The following is a 12,185-nucleotide window of genomic DNA, read 5'->3' on the forward strand; positions in this document are numbered from 1 at the left end:
AATCGCACATATGGGCAAACAAACATTCACACTCACACCAACTGGCAATTTAGTGTGTTCAATGAACCTAAGGTCACCCCTGTAGTTGCCATAACCATTTATATTAAAAAAACAAAAAAACAAGCAAGACCATAACAGGTTGATTTCAACAGTGCAATGTGTAAAGTGAGCGATACTTCTTGCTCATTGGAGAATAATCATCCATCCATTTGAACTGGTCGCCAGCCAATCGCAGGGCACATAGAAGCAAACAACCATTCGCACTCACATTCACACCGACGGGTAATTTTCAGTCTTCAATCAACCTATCATGCATGTTTTTGGGATTGAACCCCGGTCCTCAGAACTGTGAGGCAGACGCTCTAACCAGTCGCTCACCGTGCCACCTAGAATAATCTGTTACAGAAATATTTAAACAGCTGAGAACTCTGAAGGATCTCTTATTTTACTGTATAAATTTGTGCACACTTTTGTTTGCAACTGTTCTCTAGCTCCCCAGGGACGTCATGAGTCAAGAGGCAGAAAACCGTAATTATTTCCCGTTTTTTTATTTTAATTTGAGGCCACAGGAGGCGACAAACAAAAGTTCCTTGAGAAACTTCAGAGGTTACAAACATTCAAAAGATGCAAACAAACAACTTTGTAGTAAAAAATAAAAATGTTCTTTCGAGCCCTGGCAAAGCAGCATGTTACAAAAATACACTATGATATCTACACTTCCTGTGTGGGACTCAGTGCTGAAATATACAAACACCAGTGAGACGTTTGCCTTCTGAAGAAACGTAACAGAAATAAACTAAACATTTACATCAGTGATTCCCAACCACTGTGCCATGACACATCATCAGGAGTGCCACGAGAAATTACCCAATTTCACTGAATTGGTCTGACAAACATTATATAAAGACTACAAATAATGTATCTTTGTGCGTCTATCTACGCCAGCGGCGTATAGTGACAGGCAGAACAATTAAATCCTCTTCCACTAGATGGCAGAAAGTGCAATTAAGCCGTGTTATCTATTTGTTGCCATTCATATTCCCATCTGTTTTCCCCATTGCTCACGTGACCATCCTAACAATCCAAGAACATAGAAAGGGACGACTCAGCTACTATGGCAAGGAAGTTCAACACCACCTGAGTTTTGTATTCATTTCACAATACTTCGTTTTTTTCCCTAGCTCTCGTCATCATCCTAACGATCTAACAAGATGTAAAGTGATGCCTCAGCTACTTTGGCAAGGATCCTAAACACCCTGTAACAAATCTTGTCTTCATTTCACAACTGTTTGTTTCCCCCCTTGCTCATGTGAAGATCCCGGCAATCACAAAAATATGTCAAGGGAGGACTGAGTTGCTATGGCGAGGAAATTAAACACCAAACAAGTCTTGTACTCGTTTCACAATTGTGTTTTCCCTCCTGCCCATGTGAGCATCCAGACCATTGAAGAACCCAAAGGGAGGAGTGAGCTGCTTTGCAAGGATGTTACACACCCTGCAGCAATCGCTTCACAATTGTTTGTTTTTCCCCTTGTTCACACAAACACACAATCCAAGAACATGTCAGGGGAGGGCTCAGCTGCTTCAGCAAGGATGTTGAACACCACATAAGTGTACTCATTTCACAATAGTTTGTTTTCCCCTTTGCCTGGTCCAACATGTAGCGAGGAGTCTATACTTCGGTTTTATCCTGTGCAGTGCCTGTCACCAGCAACAGGTTGCAGGCCATGAACTGCACGTTGAGCACGTTGCTGGTGTTTCCCGTGTACGAGCCCACCAGCTCAGCGGAAGAGCCGTCAGGCGGCGCAGCTCCATGGGCGCTGCGCACGTCCCACACCCGCACAGAGTTGTCGGTGGATGAGGACGCCACGAGGCTGCTGTCGGGGCTGAAGGACAGACCGGTGACGCTGTCCGTGTGGCCCCGCAGGTCCTTGAAGAGCGCCCCCGAGGCTAGGTCCCACAGCTTGACGCGCTGGTCCTCGCCGCCCGACGCCAGGTATTTGCCGTTGGGCGAGAAGGCCAGCGCCAGCACGGGCCCGCGGTGGCCGGTGAAGAGGCGCACCGATGCCCCCTGTTGCGTGCTCCACAGCCGCACCGTCTTGTCGCTGGAGCCGGTGGCCAGGTAGTTGGAGTTGGGGTGGAACTTGACGCAGTCCACGTCGGCCAGGTGCCCGGCGTAGACGCGCAGCGGGTAGGTGCGCGAGAAGGTCCAGAGGCGGGCAGTGCGGTCGTGGGAGCCGCTGGCGAAATAGAGGCTGCACGGACTCACGTCCACGTCCCACACCGGGTAGGCGTGGCCCTGGTAGAGCACCGTGTTGGTGAAGCTCCCCAGGTCCCAGTAGCGCACGCTGGTGTCCTCGGAGCAGGACAGCAGGCCTGAGCTGTCCGTCAGGAAGGCGGTCCGGAACACGGGTCCGCTGTGGCCATGCAGCATCTTGATCTCGCTGCCCGACGCATCCTCCTCGTCCATCTGAGAACACGCAAGCGGGCAAAAAGTAAATTAGAAAAAGATTAATACAACTGAACTCTTCTTCGGATGAGGTAGGTGGGAATGAGTGAATGATTGTGAATGCAGTAACTGCTTTCATAACCATTTACTCATTCCCTACTCCCTAATCACCACAAAGGAATTGTAAATAAAATATAAATATTGGTCAAATACATTTTTTTACAGTTTTAACATTTGAGTTTTTTTTTTTTTTTTATTAGTTCATTTATGGCGGCACGGTTGTCGACTGGTTAGCACATCTGCCTTACAGTTCTGAGGACCGCGGTTCAAATCCCGGCCTCGCCTGTGGCAAGTTTGCATGTTCTCCCCGTGCCTGCGTGGGGTTCTCCGGTTTCCTCCCACATCCCAAAAACATGCATGTTGTTTGTTTCTATGTGCCCTGCGATTGGCTGGCGACCAGTTCAGGGTGTACCCCGCCTCCCGCCCGAAGATAGCTGGGATAGGCTCCAGCACGCCCGCGACCCTTGTGAGGATAAAGCACAGAAAATGGATGGATGGATGGATGGATGGATAGTTAATTTATAGGAGATTAAAGATTAAACTAATTTTATATTTAACAACTTTGATAATAAAATCATGTATTAATATATTTATTGTAAATGCAAATATTAGTAAAACAAAGAACTTTACAGAATTGGTTAATTTCTTAATTGTAAGTAATAACGAAAATACTAGTAAAACACAATTTTCCAGAAACATTTAACATTATATTAATTGGTTAATTATAAACTAGCAAAATAGACAAGTTTAAATACATTTAACCTGTTTAATGTATTTTATTTATTTATTGGTTAATTTTACTGTTGATAAAATAACCCTAACCCTAACAATTTTACATATACATCTAACATTATTTTGTTAATTGTTTTATTAAAAATAATAATACAAATATTAGTAAAACAATTTTACATAGACATTTAGCTTTTTAAAATTAATTTATTAATTTATTTATTTTAAATAATACAATGACATTATTAGTAAAATAAATGTAACGATTAATTTTTCTTTTGATTAGACAACTGGTTCATTTATTATTTATTGTCAATGCTGAACTTTGTGTGCAGTACTCACTTCCTCCTCCAGGACGTCACACGCCAAGCGTACACGTGACACGTCGCTCACGTGCGGCTTGGCCTTGAGTTTGCGCGCGCGGAGGCTCCACAGCTTGACGGCGGAACTGTCGAAGCCGGCAGCTAGCAGGCGGCTGTCGGGCGACACCTCAGCCGCATTGAGCAGCTGCTCAGTGTGCCGGAAGGCGTAGAAGCACACGGTGGTGAGCGACGGCGGACCCTCGCGGACCTTCTTGATGCAGTCGCGCAGTGCCTCCAGGGCCGCCTCGCTCTGCGGGACAGCCGCAGGGAGCTGCTCTGCCGCCGCTGCCTCGCCACCTTCGCTGGAGTTGGGGGCGCCGGTGGAAGGGGCGGTCACGCCCGTCATCCCATAAAGCTGGTAGTCGGTGCGCCTGGAGGCACTCACCTATGGAAAGCCGCTTCAGCATTTAGCCAATATCCATCTTAAGGTACATGTACTAGTATACTTTGTTCTCACTAGTAAGACAATTCAGTGCACTAACACAATGAATAGGACACAGCAATAATATGACTATCTGACAAATTTTGTTAAATCTTTCCCCACAACTAGTGCCCAAGCCCCGCGACCCTAGTGAGGAGAAGCGGCTCAGAAAATGGATGGATGGATGGATGGATGGCGCCCAAGCGGCACCACACCTTTCCACACTCACCTCAAGCTGCAGGTGCGCGTCGAGGACCCTGCAGATGGCGCTGTTGTCGTCGCTCTGCAGGTAGCGCAGCAGGTAGCCGTGGGCGCCCTCGCTGAGCCGCACCACGTACTTGTGCTCCAGAAAGGCGCTCAGCCGCGGGATGGCCGCCACGTCCTGAGCGCCGAGGACGTGGCGCAGCTGCTCCACGGTGGCGCGCTGGTCGCCGTCGTGCAGGAAGGCGGCGTGGAAACGTGTGTAGAAGCTGTCCACCGCCGACTTGAGGCCACAGCGCACCATGTCCAGGTGGAGGTAGACGAAGAGGGGATAGAGGACCGCGCTCACTTCCTTTGCCCACGAGATGTCTGCTTCTGTACCGCCACGAGGAAGACAACTGTCAATATCAAGTCATTTTACTTTAATGAGCACCACCTGCCAAGCTAATTAACTGCCAGCCGTTTTAGAGCATTTTGACTGACCTTTCAAGACCCACACATTATTGTGTTCCGTCAGAAAGAAAGAAAAAAAAAAAAAAAAAAAGTCTGTTTATCGCTTTTTCCCTTCTTTAGTAATCAGCAATAGAACATGGGTTGTTTTTCACCCAAAGCCTGACCAACAATTGGAGAAAAAATGAATTTGATGCTCATATTCCGTACTTTTGTGACACCCCTAACTATTAAACTACAAAAGGGCTTTTGATGGCAAAAACAATCATTTCTTTACAGATATACAACTAAGAAACACACCAAGTGACGCTGACTCACCGCATGCCTCGAGTTGAACGTCAGTGGCATTTTTTCATCTTTTCTCACGACACACTTTCTACTACTGACCGCGACACATGCTCTGTTTACACCATTAATATAAAGCTGCATCTCAATCAATTACAATACTGGAGGAGAGTTCATTGTGTTTCAGCAATGCAATTCCATAGCTGACCACGTTTCTTCCACTGTCGATTGACTTTCCCTATCCACTGGTCACGTATTCCTTTTTCACGTGGAAAGCCAAAAAAAAAAAAAAAAAACTCTTGCCGCTGCCTGAACCATTTGTACAGCCAAATGCCACACAATAAACCATCGTGACATCGCTAAATCATACGACAACAAATATACAAGGACAGGAACAACGGCACACAGCGCGGTTTGGCTGGTGTTACGTCACAGTGCTGGTTAGAGCCGAAGACCGGAAGGCACCTGCTGCAAAAAGCAGACGCCGCATTCTGAATCATATTTAACTGCTGTATATCTGCTATGTAATCACTTCAAAATGGCAGATGTGGTTTGTAAAGGGGTTCCAGAGTTAGCAAGAATTTTTTTACATTTTTGTCCTCTGACCTTTCAAGGCACACATCGAACACATAACACTTTATCCGGCCAGTTTATTTGTTTATATTCTCTTTTGTGTTTTATACAATATAGTGCTATATTATATTGAAAACACAAAAAATGCCAGTGTTTTTAGGGTCACGGAACAAATTTAACTCAAAAGATACCATTGTACAATTGTTTTTGAAACAATTATATCATTCACCTTTGTTCTCAATTATTTTATTCTTCTTTGTTGGATTGTATAAGCGGTTCATAAAATGGATGGATGGATGTTCTGACTGTTTTATAGGCGTCATGATTGTCACAATCCCAATAAAAAAAAATGGAAGCAGTGACCCACATCCACTTTTGCAGCATTGCGGCCAATGCAATTTTCAATAAGTGCTTTAAGAAGCGTGTGCAAAGTGTATGGTAAGTGTGTGGAATGCGGCGTGGCAGGAATGCGTGACGGCCTACCTGAAAGAAAGCAGCGCAGCCTCGCATACTGCGACTCGTATTGCTGCGGGTCTGACTGGCACGGCGCGGCCGACACCACATTGGTACACCCCGACTCACTCTGAACTGTGCGCACGTGCACACACACACACACACACACACACACACACACACACAGAAGAAGTGTTAATTATGAAATTTTATATAGTATATTCAATTGTCACATCTGCGCAGATTTTATTTAATGCTGGAACGTAACAAGGGTTTACTGTACTTTTTGGCATTTTTGCTGACGATTTATGTTCCAGCTTAAGTGTCAAGAAAAGAAGATGCAAGGGAAGGGTTGAACAAACTACGGCCCGCAGGCAACATCAGCAACAAAGCATTATCAAATTAAGTCCAGTCCACCAGGTTTCAATTCAACATTTTAAAATAGTTTTAAAGAATCAGGGTGTACACCAGAAATCACCAACAATTTTTAAACAGGTATTGACTATACAAAAGGCTACCAGTTTGATACTTCTGAAATAACACATTTACTCAAATTACCTTTAATGATATGTTATCATTTTATGTGATGTTATTATTAATAATAATATTCTTCTGATCATGTTCATGATTTCTCACGATAATAAGTAAACAGACAACTATCAAAACGGAACGCTTTATTTCCATAAATCTCTGCCAGTGTTTTACATTTTCATCTCAATAACATCCTGGAACATTTGTAAAACTAATTTAGCAGTTTTTTCCTAAAAACTAGTTCATTGAAATAAATGTATTCATAGCTATTTATTATTTATTTAGCTCGTAAAATAATGTGTTGATGAAATTATTATTAAAGTGTTAATAAAGTAAAATTGTGTATGTATCGTTTCACTTAAAATAAATATAAAAACAGAAAGCATAAATTATGATTTGACAAAAAAAATATTTTACATTAAATAAAAAAATATTTAATATTGTAAATTCATGAATTGGACATTTACATTTAGTAAAATAATTTTTACATTTTATTTAAATAATTGGAAATGATGTGCAAATGTAATAATAAACAGGGAAAATTATACAAAATGAAAAATGTTACATTAATTATTATTAAAACAATTATAAACAACATTACATAATATTAGTAAAATAAAAAATTGTATAAACCTATTTTAAAATATATCTTTTATTGACAAAAATCATTATACAATTATTGAGCAAGAATGATTATTTTATTAATAAAATAAACTAATTTACAATAATTACAATAAAATCAATCACAAGTAATACAATTATAAAATCTTGGTGAAATAAAAAACATAATCTACACATTTAAGAAAATGTCTTATTTAATAATTGGTATCAATTTAAAAAAATCCTAAAAATGAGCAGGAAAGCTTATTATTTAAACAATTTGACATCAATCATAATTAAATCATTTATAAACAATTGTAAATATATTGGAATAATTAATTGGTGATAATTGTACAATTTAAAAATGACATGGCAAGTTTTTTTTAAATCACCTCTGATGAGCTAGCCTAGCTATCTGTTTTAAAAATCGAATTTGGCCCTTTAGCAAAAATGTTTGGCCATCCCGCTCCATTCTGCGAGTGGTGTTATAGCACCACCTACAATATCATCGGACCTGCTGTCACTGTGCCACCTCTACAACTGCATCCTGACCTTACATGATATCAATGTAACTGAAGAAGTGAAAACAAAACATCTGAATCATTTCCCCTTAAAAATAAAGTCGGAGGCAAATCTTTTTTTTTTTTTTTTTTTTTTTTAAAGAATGTCTTCTTCCCAAGAAAAGAGATATTTGGGGTAATATGAATAAGTGTAGCATTGGACAACAATGTCGATTTGATCCAGAGGTATTGTAAAAAAATGATATGATACATGGTGATATCTATTTAATTGGTGAACGTAAAAGTGAAAGAATTTAGAATTTAACCATAACATTTGAGGCAGATGCAAAGAAAATGACTTTTCTCTCCCCGTAAATTAAGACAGTATATAAGAATATGATATCGATTTGACCATGGCTTTTGGTGTACTGGATTAGCTTGCTGTGTAGCTCACCGGTGAGGCTGGCAGCCATCTCCTCGGCTGTCTGGAAGAGTTTGGCGGCTTTCAGGGAGCCGTCGGCAGAGTCCACATACTGCCTGCGCTTGAGATACTGAGCCACGGCGTACTGGATTTGCTCCGTGCGGACCCGCTTCATGACCTGCCAGCAAAGGACCTGACACTTAGAATCACAGATGCATCAGCACGCAAACATGAACGATTTTGCATTGATCCAGTGGCAGACCATAGTCCGTTGAGCATCTATACAGGGTGTCAATGATGGTCTCATCCAGAACATTCTAGTTCTGGTCTCATCTAACGGACACCATTCATTGCATATGTGACAGAACACAATGGCAAACGGAGGGCACATGCTAGAAATTAAGCTCGGCCTATACTAGTTACCAGGGTCCGACCTATTTTATGGGCCAATATTAGCTCTTTTCATCCATCCATCCATCCATCCATCCATCTTCTACCGCTTATCCGGGTCGGGTCGGCCAAAGTATAGAGGAAAAAAAGGATCTGCTTATGATCCAAAACACGCAAGCTCATCTGTGAAGCACAGTGGAAGTAATGTCATTGCTTGAGTTTGCATGGCTGCTTCTGGAACGGGCTCACTAGTCTTTATTGATGATGTAACTCATGACGGTAGCAGCAGAATGACTTCTGAAGTCTACAAACCCATTTTGTCTGGCAATTTCCAGAAAAATGCATCCAAACTAATCGGGAGAAACTAATCGGGAGAAGCTTCATCATGCAACAAGACAATGACCCAAAACACACTGCCGACACGACAAAGGACTTCATCAGGGGGAAAAAGTGGAAGGTCTTAAACAGGTCAAGTCAATCACCCGACCTTAACCCAATAGAGCGTGCATTTTACCTCCTGAAGAGGAGACTGAAGGGAGAAACTACTTTCCTAATAGCCATTTTATGACTGCTTTAAATGAGTGACACATGGATACTCTCATTTTTGAAATACATTTATCACAAGTTGGCCACTTACTGTATCTTACATTGAATGAGCAGCCAGCCGTTAGTAGCTGAGCTACTGTTGACTTCCACCACTGCCATGAACGATCCAGACCTTGCTGTGCATCACCTTGACAAGTATACCACCCTGCTTTCTCATTTCATTTGTCAAACCTCAACTGGACTTGCTAACATGGCACTCCTAACATAATAAACATTTAATTACCACCGGGGATTATTGAGCATCTTTGGGTCCCTAGAAAGGCATTATATACAATCTGAGCTATTATTAATATTATAATTAGGGCTGCCTGCAACAAACAATTATTTTAATCAATTAAACTGTGGATTATTTTTTCGATGAATCGGATAAAAATAATCCCCCCCCCTTCATTAAAAAAAAACAGGACATTATTTCAAAATGACCGTGCAGAAAATGCATAAACATAAATTGATTATGATTCAGTGACTGGTTTGGTCTGTAACATGTCAGAAAATGGGAAAAAATGTTGATCATTGTTTTCCAGAGTTAAGGGAGATGTTTGCAAATGTCTTCAGTTGCTTAAACACAAAGATAATTTGTCCGCTCTCATGGAGGACTCCAAAAATTAGGACTATTTACTGGTGAAAACCGGAAATTCCAAGAATTTGGATAATCTTAAAGTCTCCCAAAAATGTAAAAATTTAAAAATAATCAAAATAGTTGTAGATTGCTTTGATGATCGACAAGTTGTTTATTAATCGATTAATTGGGGCACCTCTATTTGCTGTTTCTTCTTCCTTTCTGTTAGATCACATTTGATCAGGTGAGATTTTGGTCTTGGCGGACTAGATTTGAGATCAGTGGCGGAACAGACTCTTCTATGTGTGCGATTTTTCTGTGTTGAGATTATCGGAGCACACCACACACCGGTACCACCAAAACTGTTAAAACGCCTTAGTTTTTAATCTTCATGTGGGGGTAACAGATTTAAAAGGGAAAAACATTCTTTTAAGACTTGCCAAATCATTATGCGTATGTGGTGTACCAGGCCTACCACAATCGATGTTTTAATTACCACCATGGATTATTGTTAGGCATCATATAAAAAGTCTAAGATACTATTCATATAATAACTGATGGAGGGGGGGAAACCGTTGTCAAACACGCAAAGTATTTAACCCTTCTGTTATTGTGCAAGTTAGACTGACAATTACAGAGGTTTTTTGTTTTGTTTTTGTTTTTTTAAAGTAGTAAGTGTACTCAGTTGAATAACTGTAATCAAGTATAACGCTTGATTGAAACGGTGAGTAGCCTACAGGAATGACTATTCGTTTTTTGTTATAATTGTGGAATTGACACAGCAACATTACTGCTGAGAAACGAAAGTAACAAGAGGGTTTTGTACTTTTGACAGCAAAGCTACAAAGTTTTGAAGCTGAAAAACGCTCCTCCGTGCATTTACAGTAGCTAATCCGATAGCAACGCAACCGCCTAAATACTCACGCATACGGCATGAACGCGTTATTTTAACTGGGCGTCCATTAGAACGAAATGGTGTGAAATAACACAGAGAGAGCGAAGCAGTCGTTAAAAGGCTACCTGCCGTGTTTCCATTTTGCTATGTGAAGCGAACGGCTAACTTAGCTCCAATGCCCCAACCCCAACCGGCGGCGTCGGCACCGACTTTTCAGCGGCATTCTTGTGTACCAGCGATCAGTTTCTAGAACTCACTGCATATCCGTCCGGTCCTCTCAGTGATCAGCTAGTGGTTCCACTCCAGACGGGTTCAGTCGAATAAGAAAAGAGAGTTTCTGTGATGCTCCATTTGGTCTGTCCGCCTCCAGCTCAGCCTCCATCACATTGAGGTGAGCTGCTCGTTCTTCTTCAACGGGCGGCCGCTACCGCTGCCGCAACGTTAACACTCACTACCGCCACCCTATGACCGGAGTGTGCAGCACAATGCTTTTAATTGCCCTGTTTATGGCGACTCAAGCCAACCGACCTGAGCTGAATTTAGTCAAAAGATCAGTTTTCAAACCTTTATTGAGCGAGGCACATAGTTGACACAATAAAAATCCAACAAAAAAGTCATAAAATGTATATTATACACTGGAATATTGATGATCTTGTCTCAATTTATTGTCAGTCAGTGTGAAATCTTGAGTTGAACACTGCTAATTATTCAGTGGTGTGAATGACAGCAGGTGGATACACAGGTTGGGCCTTCTAGTGGAAGATTTAATTGTTCTGCCTGTCACCATACGGCACTAACAAATATTCTTTGTAAATAAATAATAATTTCAGGACAAATTAAGTAACTTTGGATAATTTCCCGCAGCACATCTAATGATATCTTACAGCAGACTTATCAGCACAATAATTGGGAATCACTGAGATAGCAGCTAGAATATATAGATAGATAGATAGATATATAGATAGATAGATAGATAGATAGATAGATAGATAGATAGATAGATAGATAGATAGATAGATAGATAGATAGATAGATAGATAGATAGATAGATAGATAGATAGATAGATAGATACCGGCTGGCCAAGCGGAATGCGGCTTTGGTGGTTGCTGAAGCAAAAACCCAGGTATGGGAGGAGTTCGGTGAGGCCATGGAGAAAGACTTCCGGACGGCTTCGAGGACATTCTGGTCCACCATCCGGCGTCTCAGGAGGAGGAAGCAGTGCACCACCAACACTGTGTATAGTGGGGATGGGGCGCTGCTGATCTCGACTCGGGACGTTGTGAGTCGGTGGGGAGAATACTTCGAAGACCTCCTCAATTCCACTGACACGCCTTCCCATGAGGAAGCAGAGTCTGGGTTCTCTTTGGCGGGCTCTCCTATCTCTGGGGTTGAGGTCACCGAGGTGGTTAAAAAGCTCCTCGGTGGAAATCCTCAAGGGTGCATGGGAGTTCGCCCAACCAGTCTACAAGTTTTGTGGACTTGGAGAAGGTGTTCGACCGTGTCCCTCGGGGAGTCCTGTGGGGGTGCTCCGGGACTATGGGGTACCGAACCCCCTGATACGGGCTGTTCGGTCCCTGTACAACCGGAGTCAGAGTTTGGTCTGCATATCCGGCAGTAAGTCAGACTTTTTCCCGGTGAGGGTTGGACTCCGCTCAGGCTGCCCTTTGTCACCGAACTTTTATGGACAGAATTTCAAGGC

General features: G+C 42.1%; 1 protein-coding gene across 1 annotated transcript; it reads right to left on the reverse strand.

Moving 5' to 3' along the window:
- Positions 1-529: 529 nt before the first annotated feature.
- taf5l (TAF5-like RNA polymerase II, p300/CBP-associated factor (PCAF)-associated factor) lies at positions 530-10,940 on the reverse strand. The gene is made up of 6 exons (XM_061770207.1): positions 10,743-10,940; positions 8,069-8,213; positions 6,014-6,118; positions 4,251-4,597; positions 3,581-3,985; positions 530-2,470 (listed from the first exon to the last, which is right to left on the reverse strand). The coding sequence occupies exons 2-6, from the start codon at positions 8,208-8,210 to the stop codon at positions 1,673-1,675; spliced, it is 1,797 nt and encodes a 598-aa protein (XP_061626191.1). The 5' UTR covers positions 8,211-8,213; positions 10,743-10,940; the 3' UTR covers positions 530-1,672.
- Between the last annotated feature and the right edge of the window lie 1,245 nt (positions 10,941-12,185).

The sequence above is a fragment of the Phyllopteryx taeniolatus genome, chromosome 4, assembly GCF_024500385.1.
Source record: "Phyllopteryx taeniolatus isolate TA_2022b chromosome 4, UOR_Ptae_1.2, whole genome shotgun sequence".
NCBI classification, from domain to species: Eukaryota; Metazoa; Chordata; class Actinopteri; order Syngnathiformes; family Syngnathidae; genus Phyllopteryx; species Phyllopteryx taeniolatus.